General features: G+C 43.5%; 2 protein-coding genes across 4 annotated transcripts in view; both read right to left on the reverse strand.

Annotated features, from left to right (window-relative positions):
• The window catches only part of LOC148657963 (myosin-7-like), a 31,917-nt gene extending 21,645 nt beyond the window's left edge, over positions 1-10,272 (reverse strand). The window contains exons 1-9 of one of the 2 annotated variants that reach the window (XM_088638732.1): positions 10,139-10,272; positions 4,886-5,022; positions 4,359-4,462; positions 3,731-3,874; positions 2,826-2,982; positions 2,558-2,585; positions 1,516-1,612; positions 660-752; positions 331-394 (exon numbers count right to left, since the gene is read on the reverse strand). In XM_088638732.1, coding sequence (XP_088494858.1) covers positions 331-394; positions 660-752; positions 1,516-1,612; positions 2,558-2,585; positions 2,826-2,982; positions 3,731-3,874; positions 4,359-4,462; positions 4,886-4,979 — 781 coding nt within the window. In that variant the 5' untranslated portion in view covers positions 4,980-5,022; positions 10,139-10,272. Of the gene's footprint in view, positions 1-330; positions 395-659; positions 753-1,515; positions 1,613-2,557; positions 2,586-2,825; positions 2,983-3,730; positions 3,875-4,358; positions 4,777-4,885; positions 5,023-10,138 lie in introns of those variants that run through there. The other variant, XM_088638731.1, reaches the window with a different exon arrangement.
• On the reverse strand, positions 6,463-20,733 carry cip2a (cellular inhibitor of PP2A). 2 transcript variants are annotated; one of them, XM_088638745.1, is made up of 22 exons: positions 20,621-20,733; positions 19,783-19,885; positions 19,048-19,195; positions 18,415-18,527; positions 18,240-18,334; positions 17,950-18,046; positions 17,215-17,337; positions 16,810-16,955; positions 16,345-16,420; positions 15,744-15,971; positions 15,364-15,523; positions 14,833-14,974; positions 14,231-14,330; positions 13,998-14,116; positions 13,665-13,845; positions 13,013-13,087; positions 12,554-12,664; positions 12,209-12,405; positions 11,457-11,570; positions 10,832-10,914; positions 10,139-10,278; positions 6,463-9,363 (listed from the first exon to the last, which is right to left on the reverse strand). In XM_088638745.1, exons 2-22 carry the CDS (start codon positions 19,882-19,884, stop codon positions 9,214-9,216), a joined length of 2,700 nt encoding a protein of 899 aa, XP_088494871.1. In that variant the 5' UTR covers position 19,885; positions 20,621-20,733; the 3' UTR covers positions 6,463-9,213. The 2 variants fall into 2 exon arrangements, with proteins under 2 accessions (XP_088494871.1, XP_088494870.1); XM_088638744.1 differs by lacking the exon at positions 20,621-20,733 and adding an exon at positions 20,302-20,467.
• Positions 20,734-25,076: the final 4,343 nt, after the last annotated feature.

Consider the following 25,076-nt stretch of genomic DNA (forward strand, 5'->3'; position numbering starts at 1 on the left):
GCTACACTGTATCACTGTTCTTTAATTTATTTGCTCTTAAGAAACAAAAAGGCCTGGTTTCCCAAGGCAAAGGAAACCAAACATGGTCAAACTTTAAAAAGCCTGTTGACATTGAAAAACGTTCTCTTCACTATTCAGGTAGGAGGGGAAACACCTGAGTTTTGTACTTACTGCACCCTGCTGGTGTAAATGAGTACAACACAACAGTAAAATAAATTGCAAATGTGTTATATACAGTAGATTATTATGCAGTTACAGCAGTGTTAACTATTCTAAAATACACAGGCAGACATGCAGATAAACAGACTAGATTTAAAATATTCGACTCACAAATCTCAATGTCAGCGGATGATAGCTTTCCAGATGGTCCGAAATGTATCCGTATAAATTTGCCCTTGTAAAAAACGGATAAAAAAACAAGAATGACAACACTCCCGGGAGTAACCGATTCCAGAAGCACTTCAGGGGGGATATGTCATGGGTCTGCATACTCTTCTTTGAATCTCCAATAAGGCCTCAACTCAGGTCACACATTCAATCTGTCCTGCCTGCATGAATCTGCCTCAGTTCTCCAAAGTGTCCAAAACAGAACTCATTCATAACAGGAGCAGGAGTACTTGGTCTCTGTCTTATTATAAGTGTGAGGAGGTTTTACTCACAAATCGGGAGGAGTTATCATTGCGCAGTGTCTTAGCGTTACCAAACGCCTCCAGTGCAGGGTTAGCCTGGATTATCTGATCCTCCAGCGAGCCCTGAAGAGACAGCACCACCAATCTCAACACCTTCTCTTCCAGGAACACCTTGCTCACTGTTATTGCACCTGCTAAGCATCCTCGTCATCATCACCATCAAATTAGCCCTTCTAGAGCAACCAAATGACACATAAACCTTCAGCATGCTGATAAAATTTCAGATAATATTTTTGCTATGCAATTTATCTTGTTAAATGATTTCAGCATAAAAGCATGATCAGAATTATGTAATTCAGGTAGAATCACACGTCACACAATCACACACATATACACATCTATTACATACACGTCACGAATGAATCAAATAACTTCACCTCATTTCACGACAATTACAACTTGCACAGAGTTTCTCTCAAATAATGTCCTGTACTTATTGGTTTACTGACACATTCGTAGAAAATAAATGAAAAATATAGCTTTCAAAAGAAAGCTGGTCTTCCTGTCAGAGAACTTACTCCAGTCCTGGTGGCCGGTTGCTGATAAACACATCAGGTCATGAACAATTAAAAGAAAAACAACAAAAAAATCATATGTAATAATAATCTAGTTTTAAAAAAACTATTGTATTTAACAAATAAATCAATTGAACACATGATCTCATTTACAACCACCTGGAGAGCCTTGAATACAGCAGGGTGTTTATACTGGGGCAGTCTGGGAGCCTGCGTGAAGCAGCTCCTCCAAGTGGACAACTGCGGCGGCTCAGATGGGCCTCGAACCCACAGCCATCTGGCCAGGAGTCCATCTTTATTCCATTACTTACGTTCTTTTTGCCGCCAGCATCCCCGGCAGCTGCCACCGTGGCGAAGTACTGAATGACTCGCTTCGTGTTGACTGTCTTTCCCGCACCGGACTCCCCCCTGCAGCAAAGACACGGGGGAGAGCGGTCTGTCCACTGCTGCCACCCACCCTCACAGGCCCGGCCCCGCCTCCCAGCCCAGCCCGGCCCCACCCCCAACAGACATGCCCCGCCCCCCAGCCCAGCCCGGCCCCAACCCCAACAGGCCCACCCCGCCCCCCAGTCCAGTCTGGCCCCACCCAACCCCACAAGCCCAGCCCCATGCCCAGCCCCACCCTCACAGGCCCGGTCCCGCCCCCCAGCCCAGCCCGGCCCCACCCCCAAAAGGCCTGCCCCGCCCCCAAGACCAGACCAGCCCCACCCCCAACAGGCCCTGCCCGCCCCCCAGCCCAGCTCGGCCCCACCCCGGCCTGCCCCCCAGACCAGCCTGGCCCCACCCCCAACAGACCCGACCCGCCCCCCCAGCCCAGCCTGGCCCCACCCGCCCTGACAGGCCCACCCCCTGCCCAGCCCCACCCCGACAGGCCCGACCCTCCCCTCAGTCCAGCCTGGCCCCACCCCGGCCTGCCCCCCAGACCAGCCTGGCCCCACCCCCAACAGATCTGACCCGCCCCCCAGTTCAGCCTGGCCCCACCCGCCCTGACAGGCCCGGCCCCAAGCCCAGCCCCATCCCAACAGGCCCGACCCGCCCCTCAGTCCAGCCTGGCCCCACCCACCCCGACAGGCCCAGACAACGCCATCCATGTTCACAACAGCACAGCAAAGGGAATACTGGGAACCAACACTGGAACTGGTGGACTGGGAGAGCTGGTCAGTATGAACACCAGCCCTTAATTTCAGTCCCAGCCCTTAATTGAGTTCTTCCTGTTCATGTCAGATGTCAACTCTTCAAATGTCACGCCACAGCAAAGCCTAGGCCCTGTTTTGCATGGGTTCTGTTCACAGAAGAACCGTGATGTGACTGTAGATTTCCCACAGGCGCGGTCCCTAACCCACGAGCACTTACGTGATCAGCATGGACTGATTCTCCCGATCTGTGAAAATAAATAAAGGAAATAATTGTATGCAGGTGATATTATTTGACACTGTGTCATTTTCACTCAAGAAACTGCTATATGCAGGTATGTAATATTGTTTGATACCTATTTTTTCTTATTTAATCTGAGTCCAGGTTTTTTGCAAAAGACATGCTTTTGCGATGAAAAATAAAATGCGCGGATGTTGTTGGAAAATGGATTCGGTTTTTGATCCGCTGGCCTGCAGCAGGTACTCACTGCGCAGCATGTCGTGGTAGGCATTGTCAGCGATGGCAAAGATGTGAGGAGGGGACTCCGAGCGCCTCTTGCCTTTATAAACTGCGATCACCTCCACTTTGTACACAGGAAGCCATTTGTACGGGTTCATGGTGACACAGAACAGCCCAGAATAGGTCTGCGACAAACCAAAAGAAACACATGCATGCTCGCTATTTTAAGCGTGTCCTGGATAAGAGCATTTGGTGAGCACAGACAAAAACCAAATCATTGTATTTCATGCTAAGTGACAATATATTTTAGTATCTTCTCCATATTTACAGGTATCTGAAGCTTGGATTTAAACAATTCAGCAATACTTTAGATTCAGTTGTATCATCTAATAGATTTTCTATTAAAGGTTCATTTAGTATAAATGAAGGTTCTGTAGAAAGGTAATAAAACATCTACAGATAAACAGGAGTGTTCATATTAACCATGTCTTAATCTCTGGAAGCTTTATCAACATTAACAAGAACTCAATTTATAGTAAATTGATGGGTTGGTCACCACAGTACAAAAAACATGCTGTTGTTGTGGAATAAGTCTAGACAAAGAGCATGATTCCTGGTTTTGAAGAAATATCCTACTCTGACAGGCCAACTTCTTTCAGGAACTCAACTTCTCAACTCAACTCTATTTCTTTTAAGTACTCAACTTTTTGTCTCATAGAAACCAACCAACAACCCAGGGACTGGTCAAATGGTCTGCTCCCATGTAAGAAACCTTTCTTACACTCTTAAAGAGAGTGTCTTCTGTGTCATGTTAATTTGCACAGCAATCTGAAGTGTGACCATGCTGCTGCTGCCTCTTCTCTCTAAAAGTGCCTGCTGGGTCCCGGGTGTTCAGCTAGTGCTGATGTAAGGCCATGTCAGTCTGGCTCTTACATAGATCATCCAGTTGGCATAGCGGCGACGCAGGTTATGCAACACAGAGGCCTCATTCAGGTGTGTCAGCATGGCCATGTCCTCCATCATATCAAACTTGGGCGGGTTCATCTGTTGGACATCTCCCTCCTTCACCAGCAGGGTCTGAAAAGGAGAGGTCAGGACAGGTCAACACAACAGCTCAATTGACCAACCAGCTGAAGGCCACAGTGGCTCCAGATATTTCTTAGACATCAAGGCAGTCACCACAAGCCCCAGCACGGCAGTTTCACTTCAGTTTGTAATTCAAACGGCTGATTCCAATCCAATTACAATATTTGCAAGAGAGCATTGAGCAAATTCGATTTAAATAACAAAGAGTTTGGGATTTATGCCTGACGGGAATAGGTGAAAGTATTTATTTAATGTGAGCCATAGTCCTACTGTATAAAGGTGGGTTTCGTACAGTGAAAGTTTCATTCTAGCTTGACAATCAGCCTATTGTTGCCAGCATGAAATTTAAATGGCTATTGACGTCTACATAAAATGTTCATACTGAGATTAGGTTCATTTTTATGCATGTCATTTTTAGTCTTATCTGGAGCAGACTCTCTCCTTTCCCCTGTGCAAAATGGAGGACTGTTCCTACCCTGCCGTCAGCAGCCTCCACAGCTACTTTGTCTCCAAGGGTCTCCTTGATTTCGGCTTCGATATACACCTCCCTGTCGTCAGGAATCCAGCACCTCTTCTTACCTGGAGAGGAAGCGTGACAGCAGACATGAGTGAGGCAGGAAGGAAGCGAGTCCCAGCACACACCAAGGGAGCCCGAGATGTTAAACTGCTGTATTCTTTCTGCACAAAGATACACTGAGGAGCACTCTTCCATCAAAACAGTAAGACATGCCGAACGGCACTGATATTCACTTACATAACGGACCTCTTTAAAACCTCACATGCTTCAATTTCAGTAGCAACATTTTGAATTGCTTGTGTTAAACAGCTATTTAAAATAACGCCCACATGTACAATTATTCCCGGGTTTTAGCTTGCATAGACCATTTCATTAAAAACACAGTTTCAAGCTTTGCTCGGCTCTCCTTGGATTTGCTTCTACTTGGAAACGTCTGGGGCTGGTTTCGGCAAGCTGACAGAGGGAAGAAAGCAAAGACACCGAACCGTCAGACGGCAGCATCTGCATCCCTGCGAGCTCCCCGGCGCTCCTGCGCAGGAAGGGAGCCGCCTCTCCGAGCTGAGGCACGTCGGTGCTCATGGTGACGGCCGGCGGTGAGGGACGACAGAGGCGAACCCGGGTCCTGCAGGGACAGAAGACACAGCGGAGCGCTTCACTAGTAGGAAAGAGAATTTACACACCAGAGCTGAGAGAGAGAGAGAGTTACGTCTCACCCCTTTCCAGTCAGGACATCTAAGACCAAGACATGGGTTTGTTTGCAGAATTACTGCCTTTGGTGTTTTTCTGACACAAAAATGAGAAAACAAAGCCCCTTCGGTGTTTGCCACATTCAAAAGCGGTAAATTCCCTACACCACACAACACACAACACACGATTCTGATCAATCTAAAGCTCTTAAAGCTCTTCCATGCTCAGGTGTTGCCTCTGCCGGCCCCAAAAGAAGAAAACCCATGCTGAAGAATTGCTGTGCAGCTCTGTACTTACCCTGGAACAGTGCAAGCACAGAAGGACTTACGGCAATTCTGAAGAACGCCTGCTTTTATAAACTCCCAAGGCAGACAACAGAATAAATGGAATTTCACACAGCTTCTATAACTGTCCTCTGGTCAAAAAATAGACAAAAAGAAAACACACGCGCAGGCCAAGAGGAGGGAAATGGGATATAACTCTTTCACAAAGCATAAGTCACTTAATACAGGTCTTACTCCAACAACAACAAGGCCTACATTCACAATCTCGTCTTAATCTCATGCTATTTTATTTCCCAAACAACTGGTCAGCCTCAGATTTGTGCCTTTAAACGGCACAGGCTTATATGCCTTCCCAAGCTCTCGTCAAGAGGCCTCTGTCCTGTTGAGTTTTCTTCTCTCGTCCAGATCAGGATCAAAAATACATGGGATACTTCTTCACACAGATCAGTGGCTTTTCTACTTCATCTTCAAAAGAGGCTGATCACTTACAACTGCCGCAAATTCATTAAGTTAACATTCCATTAAACACACATGGCCAAGGTAAATTCTTTACAGTCCTGCTGGACAGCTGTCATCCATGTCAATCAACAAGAGGTCTGCTGTGAAAGCCACAGGGCAGTCAGGTTTGTGGCCACTACTGGAGTCGGTGGCCACCAGGCCCTCTGGCCAAGAACCTCACACTTGGTCCTCCCCTTCCATGGCGTGTTGTGTGTAACACCCAGGGTATCGTTTCACACCCGGTGCTACGCCACACTCGCTGACCTCCCTCAAGTCAGTCTTCACAGACCCGCACTAAAGGGGACTTGTCCACCGCAGGTGACTCCACCTGAGGTGACGCAGTCCAGCTTTCAGCATTTCGGGAGCATAAAGGCGTTGTTCTCTTGTTACCAGGGACATATTGATTTCTTTCCGTTTTTTTCTTCCTTGATTTTCACCAGGAGTGACATTCGACAGATTCAATCATCTCATCGCCTGTGCCCAGTCCGCTCTCTTCTTAATTACTAAAATACTGTAATCTCATGCTTACACAGCAGAATCACTCGAGCGCATCAGTCTTGAATGATCAATTTATCAAAATGATACCAAAAGCCTTTTAATATGTGAAATCTGTATTTTATTTTTCTGAAGGCATACACACAACTAGGTATAAATGTATCTTAATGCACAGTACATATTACACACAATGTCTTGGGTCAAGTTGTACTTGTGCCTCCATGGCTTTATAGCAGAGGTTTCTGGGTGACCCACACAAGTCACCTGGTTGCTGGTTTTCATTGGAGCTCAGCTCGTTACCTCACTAAACCCTTAATTTTACCAACACGACGTTTGACTGGAACCTTTGCACTTTGTTTTTTCCAACACAAAGGTTGGAGATCTGAAGTTACTTAAGAAACTTAACAGTTTAAAAGGCGAGCTCCTGAATGTTTAGGAAGGGAAAACGATTAGAGTTTAAATTAAACATATTATTGGGTCTATGAAGTGATCAATTATTTGAGGCTAATTAGGTACAACTAAAGCAGGCTGTGAAACTCCAAGACAAGGATTGCAAACCCCTGATTTAGTTTTCACAGCACAGTTGTTTGAATAGGCCAGCAAACCTCACGCCACGGCCTAATCTGCAAGGAACAACAGAATAAGCCCGGTCAGCAGCCTTTGGCCAGCACCCTGGGCTATCTAACAAGGTGCCAAGAGCAACATGCGATGCCAACCAGGGTCAGACACCTTCATTATCAACCAAAATGTATTCAAACAGCTTGGTTAGGCTCCAGGAAAATTCGGATAGAATCATGGATGCACGCTGGACATCATCAAGTTCATCCACCATGTCATTACCGTGAATTAGCAAGGCATTCAGACATCGAAAGGCATGAGGCATCAGACAACAAGGTTAACACGAGTGTCCCTGGCATCTTAATCCAACAGGCAGAGACTAAAGCAATATTAAAATGCAGCCCTTTCTTTCACTGTAGCCAGACAGTGTTAATTCCCTGAGCTAATTTTTACTAAGACTGCACAGGCGAGCTTAATGACAGAGATATGCAGAGGGATGATCAGATTAGAGACGGACAGGCTCTTGATATAGTCTTTGAGCGAGACGAATGGCACAGAAAAGAGGAGACACAGTACCAATGTATTGACACCCAACTCTTGAATGCAAGTACTAATGTAAATTCTAGTACACTGGACTAAAGAGTGAAACACTTATTCTTGTAAAAATATTTCTGTTCATGTATACAAGATATTTGCTGTACAGTTTTTGCATATTTTAGCTTAATGAAAATAAAGCTACTAACCTAAAATGTTGTCTTACGCAGTTCAGACAGAAATTTCAGAACCCCAGTTTAAGTCAAATACAGCAGCAGCTGTAGTCAAATACTGCATATCAGTGTTAAAAAGCTTTTCCCCCACGAAAGTCTTTGCTCACATCTCATGGGGGTCCTTGAAAAAAGGAGTGGGAGAGGATACTGGCCCAAGTCCAAATGCCATAGCAATAGCACCATTTAACACAACCGTACAATAATAACCTTGAGAGGACAACCCAAGGTCTGACCGATAGAAAACAAACCAGCCTCCTGCCTCTAGGGTCCAGTCATTCTGCACCCTGGGGTGATCCTGTCAGAGTACACTACCTCTACAATTCATAACAAAAGGGTTTCACATTCAGGCACAATCTTAAAATGCAAAAAAACTAGAACAATAAACTAACACGTAAAAATAATAAAAGGGATCTGGTAAGGAGTACAACCAGAATCACCTCTATAATGAGTTTATCCAAAATTCATTCCCACTAAATTCATATACAACCATAGGCACAAGCTGGTTTGGATGAGCTGGTAATTGGGTAACTGTAGGTGTCCATTGAAGCAAGGACTGGGATGAATGCAAGTCTGGCTTTACTTTTCCTTACTCATGGTATGCTGTGATCAAAAGGATGCCAGTTTTTGAACACTGTTCTCCTTGAAACTGTGACACTAAGCAACCAAAAGTACCCATAGTTAATGCTAATGCGGTCTGTACCATCTTGCTGACAAAATCCATAAGGTAGAACAGATTTAGGAAGTGCAGTGACATAAACCAACTCTGTTACATAAACACACTAGAGCCTCAGAGGATTAAATCCACTGTCATTTAAACTAAGCCTTTGCAAACTAACTCTAATTTGAAATTCCCCTTGTTTCTGTACAAGTCACTAGTTACAAATGCCTTATTTTTGTCTAATATATTTCATCATTACCACTAGCAGGCCTTGTAACGTTTCTCAGTATTTTTCAGAGCTATCGGTTATCAAGAGGAATTTCATCTGACATGTTGCTGATGCTGCAGTGTAAGCTTTCTGGAAGCAAACATTTTATTAAACAAGATGAAAAAGATACACTGCAAGACTAAAACTGAAAAGAGAATATTTCATAAATATATATATCAGTTCATAGAAAAGTTATTATTTCGAGAGAATAGGACAAACACCAATGCAAAATAATGGAAAAAGATCTAAAATATTATTAAATAGTTTAAGGATATGTATAATACCAGACATTTTTTTTCCCCACTTAAATCATAATTTAAATTTAAAAAAGGACGAAAGTCGACAGGCTGAAGAGAAACACTTTAGAATGAGCTGCTTCTCCTTGCTATGTTTTATATCTTGATTTTTATTAAAAATCCTGCTGTTCATGGAAAAAAACAGTTGAAAATGTTGCTTCTTCGTTCCAGTATACTGTCTTAGCTAGAAAGGCAGTGTTCCAGGACACGAGAAGAAGCCAGGCTGGGGGCCACTGAAGCAGCTGCTCTCAGCGCCAGTGTAACAGTGCGTGAGGGTCCAGACAGCGCTCTCTCACGGGGCCCTACAGGCTGAGGCTGACCGAGTCGGCCTTGAGCTTGCCGCTGCTCAGGCTGTGGATCATTGCAATCATGTGAGAGTGCTTGTTCAGCTCCTCCTCCTTCTTCTGCAGGCGTATCTCCAGCTGAGACTTCTGAAGTTCCAGGGAAGATGCCTGTAAAAACAATTGGGAAAGTCCAAAGCCTGAGAACGCAGAGGGCTCAGAGTGCTTCATTCAGATAGAGAGGCACTGTGCCATTCCCAGCTATTTAACTGACAGGCCATTTCATCTCATCCTCTCTCCTCTCTTCAAGATCAATACCACGATCTCCCTCTCACAATCCACACCCACTGCTTCTCATACTACTTTGATTGCGATTTCCTCTCCGTTACATTTCCTTTTTCTCTCGCATTTTGTTTTTGCTCGCATCCCGATCTTCTTGCTCCTGTCTTGCTTCATACACGAGAATCCACTGCCTCAAGCTCTCCGATGGCTTTTCACCCTTGCTGGCTACCAGGTGTGTGTTTTTCATCTGCCTTGCTGTCCTCTTCATTGCTCCAAGCTCTTATTACCAGGATCATCTATCCCTACGATTTTCTCTCCTGCCTTCTTCGATCCTCCCCTGCTACACCATTACCTCAACTCTCAGTTCCTCAACTTTGCCTTTCCCTGGTGTGGAAATAACTACCCATTAACTGCAGAAATGCTGCTTCTCTCATTTCTTCAAAATGCATCTGTTCATTCTGCATTGGTATCTCCTGCAGTCAGCACCTGTTCTATATAGTTTTTGGCACAATATAAACTAATGGACGTGGTATTAGCTCATTAAAAGTCTACTACATAAAGGCTCTAATCAAATGAATAATAATACAAGGATCATTCTTAATCACCATAACAGGCCATAAACATACTTGTGCAGTTTAAGGGCTGACTTCTGCTTGTGGCCTACCTTGATGCTGAGCTCCTTCCTTGCCAGCTCTGTTTTATGCAACTCTTTCCTCAGGATTTCAATCGTTTCCTCCATGTCTTCTTTTTCCTTCTCCCTCTGTTTTGCTTTTTCTTCTAGAGCTTGTATGGTTTGCAGCAGACCTAAAAAAGGATTGAGGTTTAGAAGGACATAAATGTTCTCCTAAAAAGGTACCCAAAGTAAACAGCTCCACTGTGCAGTGTGACTGGGTCTGCTGAAGAGGGGACTAGGACTCAAAGATTTCTATTCTATTCAGTTTAATTCTTGAAGCTTAAGCAGGGCAGCAGTGTGGAACATTAGTCAGAGATATGGACTTGTAGCTGTAAGGTTGTGGGTTCAAATCGCGTGTGAAACACTGCTGATGTACCCTTGAGCAAGGTACTTCACCTGAATTGCTCCAGCAAAACACGTAGCAAGGTAAAATACTTATTATGCACCAATAAAATACCTACAATGGGTATAAATATAAGTAATTTTAGATAAAATTGTTAGCCAAATAAATCATTTAGTAAAATTAAATAAGCCACATTAAAAATTATCATGTAGTTCTGCTATGCTGTCATACTCATATTATCATGAAATGTAATGGCAAACTTAATTGATACCATTTACAGGACTCTCAACACAGCTGTTGGAAGTTTAGATTCGAACCCCACACAAAAAATAAACTCTCACCAGATATTTTCTTTTCTTTTTCTTCAACATTGCTACTGAGCTCTTTGAGCTCATCTCCTTTTTCTGCAAGCTCTGCCAGTACTCTGAAAAGCAAAGAAAGGAAGTAAAAGGAATTACAAAAATTCAAGATTGGGAAAACACCTGGCAATTAAGATTTCATGTAGGCAAGGGCAGAGTGTTAAATGCCGGTAACAGAAACAAACTACAGACATAAGATGAAAACAATGTGCTTACAAACCCATTAATGAAAAAGACTAAGTCTGACATTTTCATTCTGTACACAGGGTGTGGAAACATAACAAGAAAACAGAATGTTACAATATACAGCTAAAAGCACTGAAAGTGTATGACTGTGGTCACCGTAGTATAAAAAATACAAAAACTTAAGAATATAAAACACTTAAGGCAAAATGCTGCAGAATAAACGCTTCTGTTAACTTATGACAACATAGGCGAATAGTGTTCAGTGTGCATTATCTAGGAAGATGGGTTTTGATTGGGTGGATACAGTAATAAACAGCTTACAATAAACAGACAAAGAAGAGTCTGCACTGGAGTAAAGCTGTCAAGCACTGATGAGATCAAGCCACACAAACTCCAGTGTAACCGAACTGGGAGAACCTACTTGTCCTGCTGCTGCCTCAGATTCTCATTCTGCTTCTTCAGCGCCTCAAATTGTTTGTTTAGTGAATTATGAGCGGCTTGCAGATCTTTCAGCATCTTATCACACTCGTTAAACCTAAAACAATAAGAATTTGCATGGCATGTTGTCACATAAAAGCTGTTTTTAAAGCAAAAAAAGCATTTCCACTTATTAGCCTAAAGCAGAACTGAATGAAACACTCTGAAGTCCACTCAGTATATCTTATTTCAATAAAAGATAGATAACATTCTTAACGTTTTTTTAATCTCAGCAACAACCCATCAGCAGTAGTGGTGTGCTCTGAACAAGAAGGGCCTTACGATGGTTCACAGTATCTGTACATTTATTCATTGATTATACTGAGAGACCATCCTAATCTAAAAAGGAAGTAGATGCGTGAAACCCTTGTTATTCTTATGAGAAATCTTATCCTATCCAAACCTAAAACAACTGGTCATTTGACTCTATGTACTGTACAGCACTAAGTTGCAATAGCTGCATCATAAACCAGCAGTCATCAATTAATAGGATCTTGGCCTGTTAATAGGAAAGGCTTCACCTGCTCTTGGTTCAGACAAATTATCCAAGTAAAATGTGGAACTGCAGATGAACATAAGCCTTTGTTTTGATGGTATAACTGCACTAGAATCATACATATAAACACACATCTATGTTCATAAATTAACCAGTTATTCATGATCCCTGTGCCGCTCAGTGCGGCTGAGGAAGTGTACCTCTGCACCACGTCGCTGTAGGAGCCCCTCAGGGCCTGGTGCTCCTCAGCCACGGCCTGCAGCTTGGCGTTGTGCTGCAGCAGCTGCTGGATGTCGGCCTCAGCCCGCCGGGCCTCCTGCGTCTGGCTGCCCAGCACCGCCTCCAGCTCCTCCTTCCTGCGCTCTGCCTCCTTCAGCAGCGACGCCAGCTTCCGAGCCTGCGGGAGAGGGCGCAGGTGGCGAGGGGGGTGAAGCCAGGGCCCGCCGCCGGCACGCGGCATGGCACTTACTCCCTCACGCGCGGGACGGGCTGGATCCCGGACGGTTTTTCCCCGTGCAGGACGTCGCATCCGGCGTCAGACTCACCTCGGCCTCGGCCTGCGCGCGCTGGCAGCGGTACTGCGCGATCAGGCGATCCGCCTGGGCCAGGGCCAGCGCTTTCGCCTCCAGCAGATCCTGCAGACGGCTCTCCTTTGACTACTCCCAGCAGGAAACATCACCCAAAAGCAAAGACCATGTGAGCATCAGTACCTAGCGTGGAAAACTTCCACAGCAGAACAAGACTGCCTTGAATTCAAAAACATTTTTATAACAGGTCTTCCCCAGTAGCTGGAACAAGAGATACAATTTCTTGATGTAGAAACCGCTATAAAGGATTAAAGGAACAAAGTTAACTTTCTGCAAAATAACTTCATTCAAAACAAACTTTTATAAATGAATATCATTCTATGTATTATTTTTCACTAAAACACATTCAACACAAAACAAACACATTTGGTCAGGAAACATGACAAATATGGTAAAAAAATGAGTCAAAACACATACCGCGAGGGCAGAAATCTTCTGTTCGTAAACATCCATTATGTCTGAAATCCTTACATCTTTGATTTGCTCTCTAAACTAAAAGAAAACTTCAAATGAATATCAAAGCCACCAGGCTGTTTTGGTGTTTCAGAAAGATTAGGCAGCAGTACCAGGATAGCCTTGAAATGCTTGTGTGGGCCTTTCAGGGACTCAGCTCTGATATCCCCTTGTTAGCCTGGATAAGATAAAGCAGCTGTCTGGCCCCACAGCTGCTGAATTAAAAAGGATTTAAAATCCTCTGTTTGTTGGACATAACCTTCAGTATGGAGAATTAAACACGGCTCTACAGAAAAAACATTTCCACATTTCAAAGAGTATTTTCGAATAGTCTCTTTAAAAGCAACAATTTGCATAATTTTGCGAAACTTTCACCATTCCATTCTCTCAGAGAGCTGAATAACATGCCTGGTCACATGATGTCTTACACATGATCTGTTCATTTAAAAACTAAATAACAACAGAGGTTGAGAAATACCTTAATGTGTGTAAATACTGTGGACTATATTATTTTTCTGCAAATGTGCTGCACAGGAGGAAATGCAGTATTGAGTGAGGAAAACCCTTGGGATAATGAGAAAGAGAAAAATCGCTAACACTCTAAATGGACACGGACCTCCATCCCAGTCTGCAGTTTCTCAATGAGGCTCTGAATGCTCTGCTGAGATGGGCTGCTGCTTGGTGAAGAACAGGGCTTCGCCAGCAGGGGGTGCTGGTCCTGCGCCAGGTTCCTTCTATTGGAGTACTCTGCCTCCCTCTGACGGTATGCATTGTTCGCAGCTATACTTTCACCAAGCCTGTGGAGCACAGAGAACTGACCAGGCTAATCAAACAATTAAGGTGGATAACAGATATAACAGAACCACATATCCAATGTGGTTGGATCATGTAACCAAAGTTCCTTTAATGCCAGCCAGGGCTGTAAGGGATAAGCATCTCTCTCTCTTACACTATCACAGGGAAGTCTGGCAGAGGGGCTGCCTCAAACAGGATCTTGAGCGCAGTCTGCACCTGCTCCCTGTGATCGGAGGTCAGGGCCAAGGATAGTGGCGTAATGAGACGCTGGTCCTGGAGAGAAAGGGAAACAAATTATATCTTTCCGAGTCAGCGCACAGCACAGTGACATCTGGGAGCGCTAACTTCTCTCTGTAAACCTTTTATGATGGCGACAGGCTCCTGTACCTGCAGGATTCTGAAGAAACTGGTCTCCATGTCCCGCACCAGCTGTCTGACCCGGCTCATCAGGTCCAGCACCTTGAGCACAACTTCAGCTCCAGCCCGGCTTTTAAGTTTAAATAAGGAGAGGCATTCAGACTCCATATTTCAGTTAACAATAATAACAGTTACATTTTAAGGTGGAAGATTTAAAAATTGTTTACAGGAAAATCTAAAACTTGCTGCTCTTGCTTATACATTAATTTAGAGATTTCAGTCAAAGCAGGCATTAAACCAATTTTGTTTCGTTTTAGTTTTGTTGAATACCTATTTTAATTTAGTATACAACTATTTGCCTGTCATACTGTCACCCTGATTTTCTCAATGCCCAATTTAATTGTCATACATTATGCAGGGAAAACGAGAGTGAAGCAGTGAATGGCAGTGAAGTCAGTCACTGGAAGCAGGTTGTTTATTGACATCAATAACAGCCAATGGTCTCAATTTGCACTGTTACACCTTCCATTGTCAGCGTATAACATCAGCAGTTTGGTCACAAAGAATTCAGACCTCGGCTTTTTTAGGAGAGTCGAGATGCACTGCTAGTCCAAACGATGTTACAGGCTCACCTGAGATCAGACTCTGCCACAGGACAGTCAAAGCCAGTATCTATCCTGCTGCTGGAGAAGAGGTACTCTATCTGAGACACACACACGTTTTCTGTTAGCCTCTGAGAAACAAAGAGCTTCAGTGACTCCTCTCCACACAGGAGTTGCACAGTTAAGGAAACTGATAGAAATTTCATTATTCATAGCGGTACATTACAAAAGACTACATTTAGAGATTTAAAAATAGAAAAAAACAAACAACGTCAAAGGTAATGACGACACACTAATCAATACCCAGTTTATATGCAATGACTGTTTTCTTGAAAACAAGAGATGCAGGCTTACACTAATCACACTAATAATGCATTGCTTGTCACCAGCTAGTACTGGCTTAGTGTTAACAACAGATCACTCAAGCAGTATGGCAAAACACTGTTGCTACAAGATATTTATTTAGTTAAGCAACGGACTAACAATAATGCCATTACTAAGCTAAACTAATACAGAATCTTATGACTCTGGAGTCAGAAACTGGAAACTCTTAAAGGATATCAAGCAACACGTCAACGGCCCTGGCAGTCCGGGCACAGTTTCTTTTGGCCAACTGTTCAGAGAGCAACTGCTCAGGGGTCTGCAGCAGACTGAGCAGCACAGGCAGCAAGAGATCTACAAAAGGCTGGACTGTGCTGGAAAGGCCTGAGTCAATCACTTCCTGAAAATGAGCAGAAAACCAAACATGCAAAAACAGTATTTTAATTTCTAATGAGTCACATCCAGATTGTCCATTTTCACAGCAGGATAACTTGGGGGCAGTGTAGTGATTAAATTGACAACACAGTTTGCCGTGACTCATTTTGCCATGTCCCGTGTATCTCCAATATGTTGTGAGAATGTCCCAGCTGTTCCTGAAAGACCTGCTCTGCATTACAAACCTCAAAAAGCTCTGAGAGTAGCTGCAGGGCCTGCAGGGAGCAACTCTCTGGTCCCTCAAGCGGCAGGCTGGCCCAGTGGACCAGAGCGACCGCTGGCTCGGGGGCTCGGCTGTGGCTGTCCTTCCTCAAGCTGCACTTAGACTGCGCTCCGGAGGGCCGGAACACCGTCTGGCACAGGATCCTGCGCAGGCTGGACACGGAGCACAGGGAAACCAGCAACTCCAGGACCTGCCGAGGAAACAGCAGAATAGGTGGAGGAAAGAGTCAAAGAAAAAGTTCTAAAAGGCTTTTGAAATGTAAATGCAAAACAGGAAAATTCACAGGGATGCCTCGTGTGAATATTTATAACCCTCTTCATTCTGGAATCCTCTTAGAAGTGGAGATTACAATTATACAAAGTATGACAAATCCTCTCCCACTTCCATGGGCTTTCTTATAATGATACCCAATAAGCACACAATATTTACATTTACATGAGCACCTAGTAAGGACTAAATATAGTTTCACTATTGTTTCCATAAACTGAGATTTTCAGAGAATGCAACAACACTGTGATAAGACGGGATGCCTAAAGGCCTGTTCGTCACCGCTGGCAGCTCACCTTGGCTGTGGAGTCCGGATCCTTGCCGTGCAACAGGCCCAATACTTGGGTGAGACACAGCACAAAGTGCTCGTATCTAGAGCAGGGACAAAAAAAATCAGAGATCCGCAAGCTTCACCACCAACACACTTCTACTTTTCAGACTTGTCTTTTTCATGCAAATGTAACGACTATGCTTTTAGTTCCATCCATAATGCACTGCACTGAGGCAAAACATCTAAATAAGAAGTCTCCTGAAGAAGTTTTAACAAATGACTTAATAAAAATGCTGTTTTATTATGATGAGTATCATCCAGTTCTGTTAAACATGTACTGCGGGAACCTGCATCTTTCAACGAAAGGCTGTTTGGTGAAAACAATGCAGCAGTGTGAACCAAGGGCATACAGCAATACCAGGAAGGCTTGAGCTCCTGCACTGCTGGCCTTTCACACGCTGGGTTTCCTCTGAACGATTTCAGTGCTCACCTGGACAGGTAACCTGCAATCTTGGGATTTCGCAGGAGGTCAACCAGCAGATCCACTGCGTACTTCCTTGTGAGAGTTCCATCACCATTTACAATAATGTTAAAAATTAACTGAAAGGTCTGGTGAATATTCTTGGCATGGAAGAGCTGTGAACAAAAGTAAATAACATACTTCTGTACTGACTCAAAACAGCCTCGAAAACCATTATTTTCATGTACAAAAGATTTTTTAAAAATCCAAACTCAAAATATTTACTGAAACACCATCAGTCACACTATTAAACACCAATTTACAAAGAAAACTAAGTGTAATAAAGCCATGATACACAAGCAGAAAGCAGTGGAAAAGTGTGTGCCTAGATTGCAGGTGGTGATGTTGGGGGGGAAGGTAAAGAAAAGCACCTACCTTCTCACCAACCTCCTCATTTAGGGTCAAGCTTGTCAGTATGGACAGCGCAAACACAACAACAGTCAAGCTGTTGTGAGCCAAAAAGCTTATGAGTGTCCGATAGAAAGCTTTCAAGTTACTCTAGAAAGACACATAAAATAACCTTTAACGCTTTTTAAACTTCCCAAACTGTCTAACAGCATGTAAGTGGTACACAAGTAGCATAAGAACAAGTATTCCAGTTACAGAAATTCCATTAATACCATGAGGCCGATGACTTTAAGTCTATTCTTTCATAAATAAATGTGTAAAAAAAATATTTTGGTAACAACATAAAAATAGCTATGACTGAACACAACACAAAATCATATTAAACCAGCTTCTTTCTCATAAGAATGTCCTATACCTTTACCATTTCAGTCAATTCGAACAAATTGTAATTTATCTGCCATTTACAAAGGCGAGCAGTAGGCCCATTTAGACAGCCCCTTGGAACAATCTGGAACAAATTTCCTTGCCCAGAGGTACAAAAGCAGCCTTCATCAGATGTTCCTGCACAAGAATGACTTTTTTCATATTCTTCTCACAAGCAGGTTACATTAGTCTGTCATTCTTCAAGTTATCAGGCCTGTCTGATCTGTAAGCTGATCTTCTAAGTCTCCAAGTACTTTTGAGTCCTCCATGTTGGAATTTACATTGTCTTTGATCGCCGGTAATGCAAAGCCAAATACAACAAAAAGTCAGATTTCTTACCGCCGACTTGATGTGAGCCTGAATACTCAGGTTGTAGCGGCAGAGGTTCGCCATGAGACCGAGACACGGCATGGTCAAGTCATCGTTAGGGCACTGGCTGTTGTTTTAAAAAGTAAAAAAGAAAAACAGAGAATGACAAAACCTTGAGAAGCAACTCAAATTCCCCAACAAAGAGCATTAGAAATCATATATGACACTGGTTGCACTTGGTTTCTGTACGTTCCTCCAAAGCATCACAGGACCTCTCCGGTTCTCAACTTGGCCCTCCCCTCCACTAAAGGACAACTTACATGTGGTGCATTAAAAACCCTATGAGCTCATCCATGTACGCAGTAGAGTGGAACATTTTCACGCCGTACGTGATCCTCTGCAAGATGTGTATGCACTGTGGAAGACGAGAGAAACCAAAGGTTAAGTCAGATTGCAGGGTCACAAAGCACAAGACCAAAGGAAGAAGAGAAGTACCTGCAGCACGATGGGCTCTCTAGGGGAAGCACTGTTGCAGTGAAGAACCGATGCCAGGGTGCTGGCGAGATTGTAGCTGCTGTGCAGAGCTTCTCTAGCCTCATCATCTGAAGCTAAAAAAATGGAATCGTTACATTTCACTTCTCAATGGATCCTTCAGTTAGACGTGTTTACAATAATTAAAGGTTTTGCTTTCACTGCATCTTAGGAAGCAAGAGATACACGGTTGATCCTCCTATATTACTCCCTCAGAAAAACCTATGCAAGCCCATTACTATGTCCATGCAAATTAATGGTGACCACTGACCTGCAATTTCACTTTTAGAGATGTCCAATAGGGGTCTTCTCCAAACCCCCACATATTAGCTTTAAAGCAACCACACAATCTCCACACCCCATCACAGACCAGAATCAACAGAAAACAATTAATATGAGGTGTTCCGACACATTGCCAGAACATCTCGAGAAAACGAGCAGTGTCGTTCAGCAGCTCCGTGCTCGAGCGCCTGAACGGCCTCCTCTCTGTGGTACGCGTCGCTAGATACCCGTCAGACACGGCACAGGTTGAGAGAGCAAGAGGGGATCACTGAAACAGCAGCAGCAGAGGGGACGCCGCGCTGCACTGCTCTCTACCTAGCTGAGACAGGAAGGCCACGATTTTCCCTGCCAGGGCCGTGCTGGTGTTGGGGTCTCCCGCCAGCTCCACCAGACCACTCAGGCACTCGCTGGGCAGCACCTGGGTGGAGGCAAACAGCCGCGGGCACTTCAGCCCCGAGACATCCTGCACGGAAACAAACACCATAAATACACAGCACAGAGGGCTCCACATCCAAAATGCTCTGGAGCTGTGTTCCTCCTGGGCAGCAGCCTTTTTCCCCAATCCCACCTGAGCTCTTAAGTAGGCAACTGCGTTAATTCACACTTACATGCGCCTGTAACCCCTTATGACTATCTAAAGTGCCCGATTCTGTTGCACTGTGGCCCGCTGAGTGAACCAGCGGAGCGATATACAGTAGAGTCGCCCTTCTGTCACGCTCCAGTTTGTTCTTAATGGTGAACCTGGCACCCACGTTATGATGCTTTCAACAGGAAACCTCGCTGGAGAATGTGTGCTATTAGATGCACTAGCCAGATTAAGAAGGCGGGTGAAAGAGGTGTCCACAAAAACAGGCTACTACTTCAAACCATTCAGTTCAGGGCTTTATTGGCATGACGGTGCTGGACAGGGTTGTTAAAGAAGACACAATTAACGCAACATCTACAGTGCAAATGTATCTTTGGGCATAAATATACATCACATGAAACTTTATACCGAGAAGGCTCACTCGCCTGTTCCTCAGGCTGTGACAGGAGATCACATTAACTTACGTCTATTTGTCTCTGCAGCTGTGTAGCGTTGGGGGCAGACTTGTTGTTCTTGAATTGATTGATGGCCAGAAGCAAGGACTTCAAACTCGTCGTCGGATCCATCCTGTAACATTCGATACGCAGTGTTCAGAAATCCCCTAATGACAATCAATCAGGATTTTTTTTCTGCTTGTCTAGAGGCAGCTCAATAACCTTTAAATGTTTGGTTTTTTTTAAATAACTTAAAATGAGAGACGATTCTCAGACGAAACGATTCGGAGGAACAGACTGAAGTGGGATATGACAGGGGACGTTACACCCCAGCAGTCGTTTGACCCGACGACCACAGATCTCCAGCAGTGTGACAACGTCACCCACTCGTGCCCGTGGGTCAAAATTAGGCCGAGGCAGAGAAAGGAGGGACGACTGGGATCATGCTGTCCCATTGTCTAGTCCGGACTCCCGACATGCGTGTGTACGTCCTGAGAGGTTGTGTGGGACTGTCCTACTGTAACCCCAGCGACCGTGCTCCGGACTAACCTGCTCCCTCAGCTCACTTGTTTTTATTGATGCAGCACTTCGCCAAACAAACAAACAAAAAAAGAAAACTTCGAAGTGACCGCTAATCAGATCAAAATAAACAATATTCCATATCGACAACAACCGTTAACACTGGCGAACAACTGCACCCGCCTAGACTTTGAAAAGCCGGTAGACACCACAATGGAATGGGGGGAAACTATTTTGAACCACGGCCATCATACAGATATCGTATTTATATATATCCGGATGTATCGGTATTTTGTGTATAAAACTACATTATTACAGCCAGAAAAAATCATTTTAAATATTATTTTACCTCCGTGTCAAAATATATGTTTTCTCTTTTTTTCTGGGTCCCCCAACTTTTTGTTTACCGTGGACGTTCTCCGTGTGACGGCGTGACGTAAAAACTTTGCTTCCTGTTTTGGATTGGCTGCCGGGAGTTATGACCATAGATATGGAAGGAATATTAGATGGGTCATTGGGCTCATTAAGGGCTGTCATTTTGTTTAGGTATTAGTACATTGTCTCAAAAGTACTCCATAATTATTTCTATTGTACTTAAGGTGTGCTGTACAATCTTGCTACGGAAACGACTATAGGTTTGTGGTTCATGTGCGGGATATGGCAGTGTAAGTAAATAATTAATGATCAACATATTCAACCAAACGTAGACTTTATTTAGAAATAATAATATTTCTAATAATAATAATATCCTTATACTTATATACCCTCCACTCAAAGCACTTTATTTTTAAGGAGACCACAGAGACTCAGGACCTCAATCTTACATCTCATCCAGAGGACAGTGCCTCTTTTACAGTATAGTTTCCTGTCACTATACTGGGGGATTAGGACCCGAACACAACACAGGGTAGGCACCCCCTGCTGGCCCTAATCATGCCTTTTCCAGCAGCAACCTTAGCTTTCTCAGGAGGTCTCCCAGCCAGGTAGTGGCCAGCCTCATAGCTGCTGAGCTTCAGTATGCAACTACAGTAGTTGTGAGCTGCAGGGCGATAGAGCTGCTAGCAGTGTGTTTTAATGGCAATGCTGCTTCGTATTTTCTGGGATTATCCAAGATAAACCCATTATAATAGTTTAGAAAAAATATATTGTGAGCGCATGTTTGCCATTTCCTTAAAATAACACACCAACAAACAATGCCATGAGATATTTAATGACAAAGCCGTCAGGACTTAACATCTCAGTATATTAAAGTAGGACAGCATCTATCACAGCCCACTGTGCTCGGTCACCATACTGGGATATTCTTGTCTTCAGGTGCACCAGTACTACCTACAGCTGCAACATTATTCCTTACAGGTCGTCTTTGTGCTGTACTGACCAAGCCCAGCCTTGCTAACCCAGTCTGAGACCAGTATGACAGGTTCAAGCTACAGTAGGTGGTAATGTTATAAGATCGCAATATTGTAAAACAAAGCTGTTTATGTGTGCTAGTTAGGTTTTTTGACAAGGCTCTTTTTGTTGTTTTGGTCTTACCATGTGTGAAACAAATGGCTGTGGAAAACTAATTTACTTCCTCTCTGCTGTACGATGTCAGGGTTTTTGCCTGGAGTGGGTGAATGACCCCCCTTTGTCATTATGTGAAATGGCAGATTGTCGCCACCAGAGGGCAGCCATAGGTAAGAACGGGAAGGCTTACCAACAAGAAGGTGCTCGCAGCAAATCAAGGAGTTTCAAACTAACTCAGCTACAGAGGTGGTCTAACTATTCAATTAGCTGCAGAATTAAACTTCGAACTAGGCTCTGGGGTGTTCATATGAAACTTTAACTTTAATTAATTGAATGTTTTGATCACATAGCTGTAAAAGACCTATAGAATTGTAAAATTCTATATGCCGTATATCTGGGTAAGAAAATAATTAGATTAATTGCTTATTTAACTACTCAGTTTAAACAAAAAAAGGCCCTAGGCTCCTAGTTTGAACTGAGTATGAAATTAATCTGAGAATTGCATCCAGCCGTTTCTTGAAAGCAGCTAGAGACAGTATTAGCTTTGACAACGTGGCTGGGCAGCTTGAGCAGACTCCCAAGTCCCTTGAGTGGAGAAGAGCTCGGACAAAAAAGAGCTAATGGAAGATTTAACAGAAGTCTGAAAGCCTTAAGGTTAAGGGTAACGTACTAAAACAACATTTGTGGACTATTTAAAGGATACACTCAGAAACATTATCTTTGCAATATGTTACACCCACTTGTTCTTGCATTTCTACACTTTGCAAAACAATTTCATGTTATTAAAGTCCTTACATCGGGGCAAGGAAATAGTGCTTGTTTTTTAAAGTAATTTTGGAATATGTGAGAATTTCAGACCTTGCCTTGTAAGTTTCATTTGACATTGTCAAGTGTTTTGAAGTGTTGCTTAACGGGAAAATGTGAATTGATTAAGGCTGATAGATTACTTTACCTGGCCAGACAAAACAAACTGGGGTACTGAGATCCTGGGGTGCTGGATTGCTTTGGCACCAGGACACTAGGGGAGAATCACACAGCGCTCCAGACAGAAGGAGAGAAGGTAATGGAAGTCAACCAGCTTGTCATTTTGAGGACACCCACGCGGCTGGGCACCGGGGAACAGACATCCACAGGCAGGAGACGTGCTCTTTGCCCTGCTTGCACACTCAGTTTTGCACCTTGACAGGAGCAGCTACACAGGTTAGCAAAGACAGGAGAAAGAAATGTCTTTGTAGGTTCAAGGTTACTGACAGATGGAGAGAAAGCTCCAAAACATCTACTGCCTTACTCATATGGAGAGCCACGTCACATGAACCTTCAGACTAGACGATGAGGACACAACAATGTCATTACCACTTGTCAGCATTATTGCCCTCAAGTATCTGAGAATTACTCAAGCATCTCTCGGCTCAGTCCCATGTGTTCACTTTGGCTGGTGCAGGAAGTCGGGATGAAGTCTTTTCTTTCTCGCTTCCAGCAGCTCGGCATGCGACTCGAAGCCACCGGTCCAGGGCCTTTTGATGGGCAGCTCTTGTGACAGAGCCGCTAGCCCTTGTCTGGTGTCTGGAGATTGTTATGCTCCTGTCTGAGACCCTGCACATCCCTCTGCTTAACCACCCTTTTTCCATGACATGGGCATGGTGTGCCTTCCTCCCCCAGTGGAGACACTCTGCTGCGGTTTCATGCTTCACTCCTGCCGGTCCCGTGGGGCTCAGTTTCCGAGCCACACAACCAGTGCTGACGTCTCAGGCCTCAGACGTGCCTCCCTCTGCATCACAGGACCTCCAGCCCCCTCCCCCCTCTGCTCCCCCCACTTCCTGTACCACTTCTTTCAGGCTGACGAAAGCAATGGTCAAGACAGGTTGTATACTGTATATGCATGTATATATGCCTCTTCTGGTGTGTGGTTTTTATCATGGCTGTACATGCAAATGAAAAATACTTTCCCTGCATCAAAAACAAGTGCTAGGCAATAAGAATTATACCATGAGCTATACACATCAAAAGCAGGGCTGTATCCTCTTTACTTACAGACTTTTGCATAATGACAAAAATAGAATTCCCACAACATGTAGCACAGAGCCACAGCATTGCTTAACGCTTAATTAATGTTGCAACAAAAGAATCTACACAGTTAAAACAAGAAAAACCCTGATACAAAGAGCTAATAATGGGAAAGGGGTGTTTGTTATTGCCAAATGTCCGTTAAATCACGAATGGCATTTAATCAGCCCCAAACGCACTATTATATGATATATATATATATTGTACTGTACATATGCTTTCTAAATGTTTTTACTTATCTTTTTAACAATTGTAGTCAGCACAATCAATGCAAATTGTTCATGTACCTTTTTCATCATAAATATGCAAGCTCTTTACTTCATGCGTTGTAAATATATTGTGTAAAATTAGTTACAGCATTTGAAACACAGACACTCATTGTAAGCAATTCGACTACCACTATAGGGCACCATTGATATTCATGCCTTTTATACCCACAGTTTTTAAAAGTATGTTGTACAAAGGATTTTATTTTTTTTTTTATTATTTTTGCATTTTACATGTATTCTTTTTCTTTTACATTTATTCTTACACAATTATCTAGTTTTAGTGTATGTTACAGTACTATAATTGTTCTTTGTCAATACTCTACATGAAGTATTGTGTCATGTTACATACACTCATTTATTCTATCAATGTCATACCAAGATGCAATCACTATACAATACGTGTACTTTAACAACATTTGGCATGAAACTGTATTGTTACAGTAATAGGTGACTAGAACGTGTCTCTATATCTGGCAGTATAAATATTTCCAGCTTCAAAGCAGAGAAGATGTTTGCTGAGATGTAGAGGGTCCAAGTCTGTGATCAAAAGCAATCATAGAGTTTACCTTGGTTTACCTTAGTTAATTAAGTCCTGGGTAAATGATTAAGTGTCAATCAGCAGCCCAGAAAGACATCATATGAGATCACGTCAAGACCACAGAAAGAAAAAGAGGAAAAAAAGAAAGTCAGACCACAAGAGAAAGAGAAGTCAGGAGGAGTTGGAACTTGAAGCTTTTTTCGGGAGCACCTACTTCATGATCATCCAGACAAAACGTGATTGGAGCTATGTATTTAAACCTTGCAGAGAGAGCTTTAAATTCTGTGTTTTTTAGGAAGTTGGATTTCCTGAGTTAATAATACCTCAAGTTAAAGACAGCCTTTCCTGCCTGTGGGTGCATTCTTAGAGTAGAGAGATAGGCTCCTATTCATTGTATGACATCCAGGTTTGCAGAGTTAGAGAAGGCA

The sequence above is a fragment of the Lepisosteus platostomus genome, chromosome 7 (assembly GCF_059453375.1).
Source record: "Lepisosteus platostomus isolate fLepPlt1 chromosome 7, fLepPlt1.hap1, whole genome shotgun sequence".
Lineage (NCBI taxonomy): Eukaryota > Metazoa > Chordata > Actinopteri > Semionotiformes > Lepisosteidae > Lepisosteus > Lepisosteus platostomus.

Coding starts and splice junctions, on each gene's coding strand:
- cip2a (XM_088638745.1), bottom strand. CDS start 19,884: ATGGATCCGACGACGAGTTTGAAGTCCTTGCTTCTGGCCATCAATCAA. Junction 14,117..14,230: donor GTTTCTTCAGAATCCTGCAG/GTACAGGAGCCT, acceptor CTTTCTCTCCAG/GACCAGCGTCTCATTACGCC. Junction 13,088..13,664: donor AACTGCAGACTGGGATGGAG/GTCCGTGTCCAT, acceptor GTTTTCTTTTAG/TTTAGAGAGCAAATCAAAGA.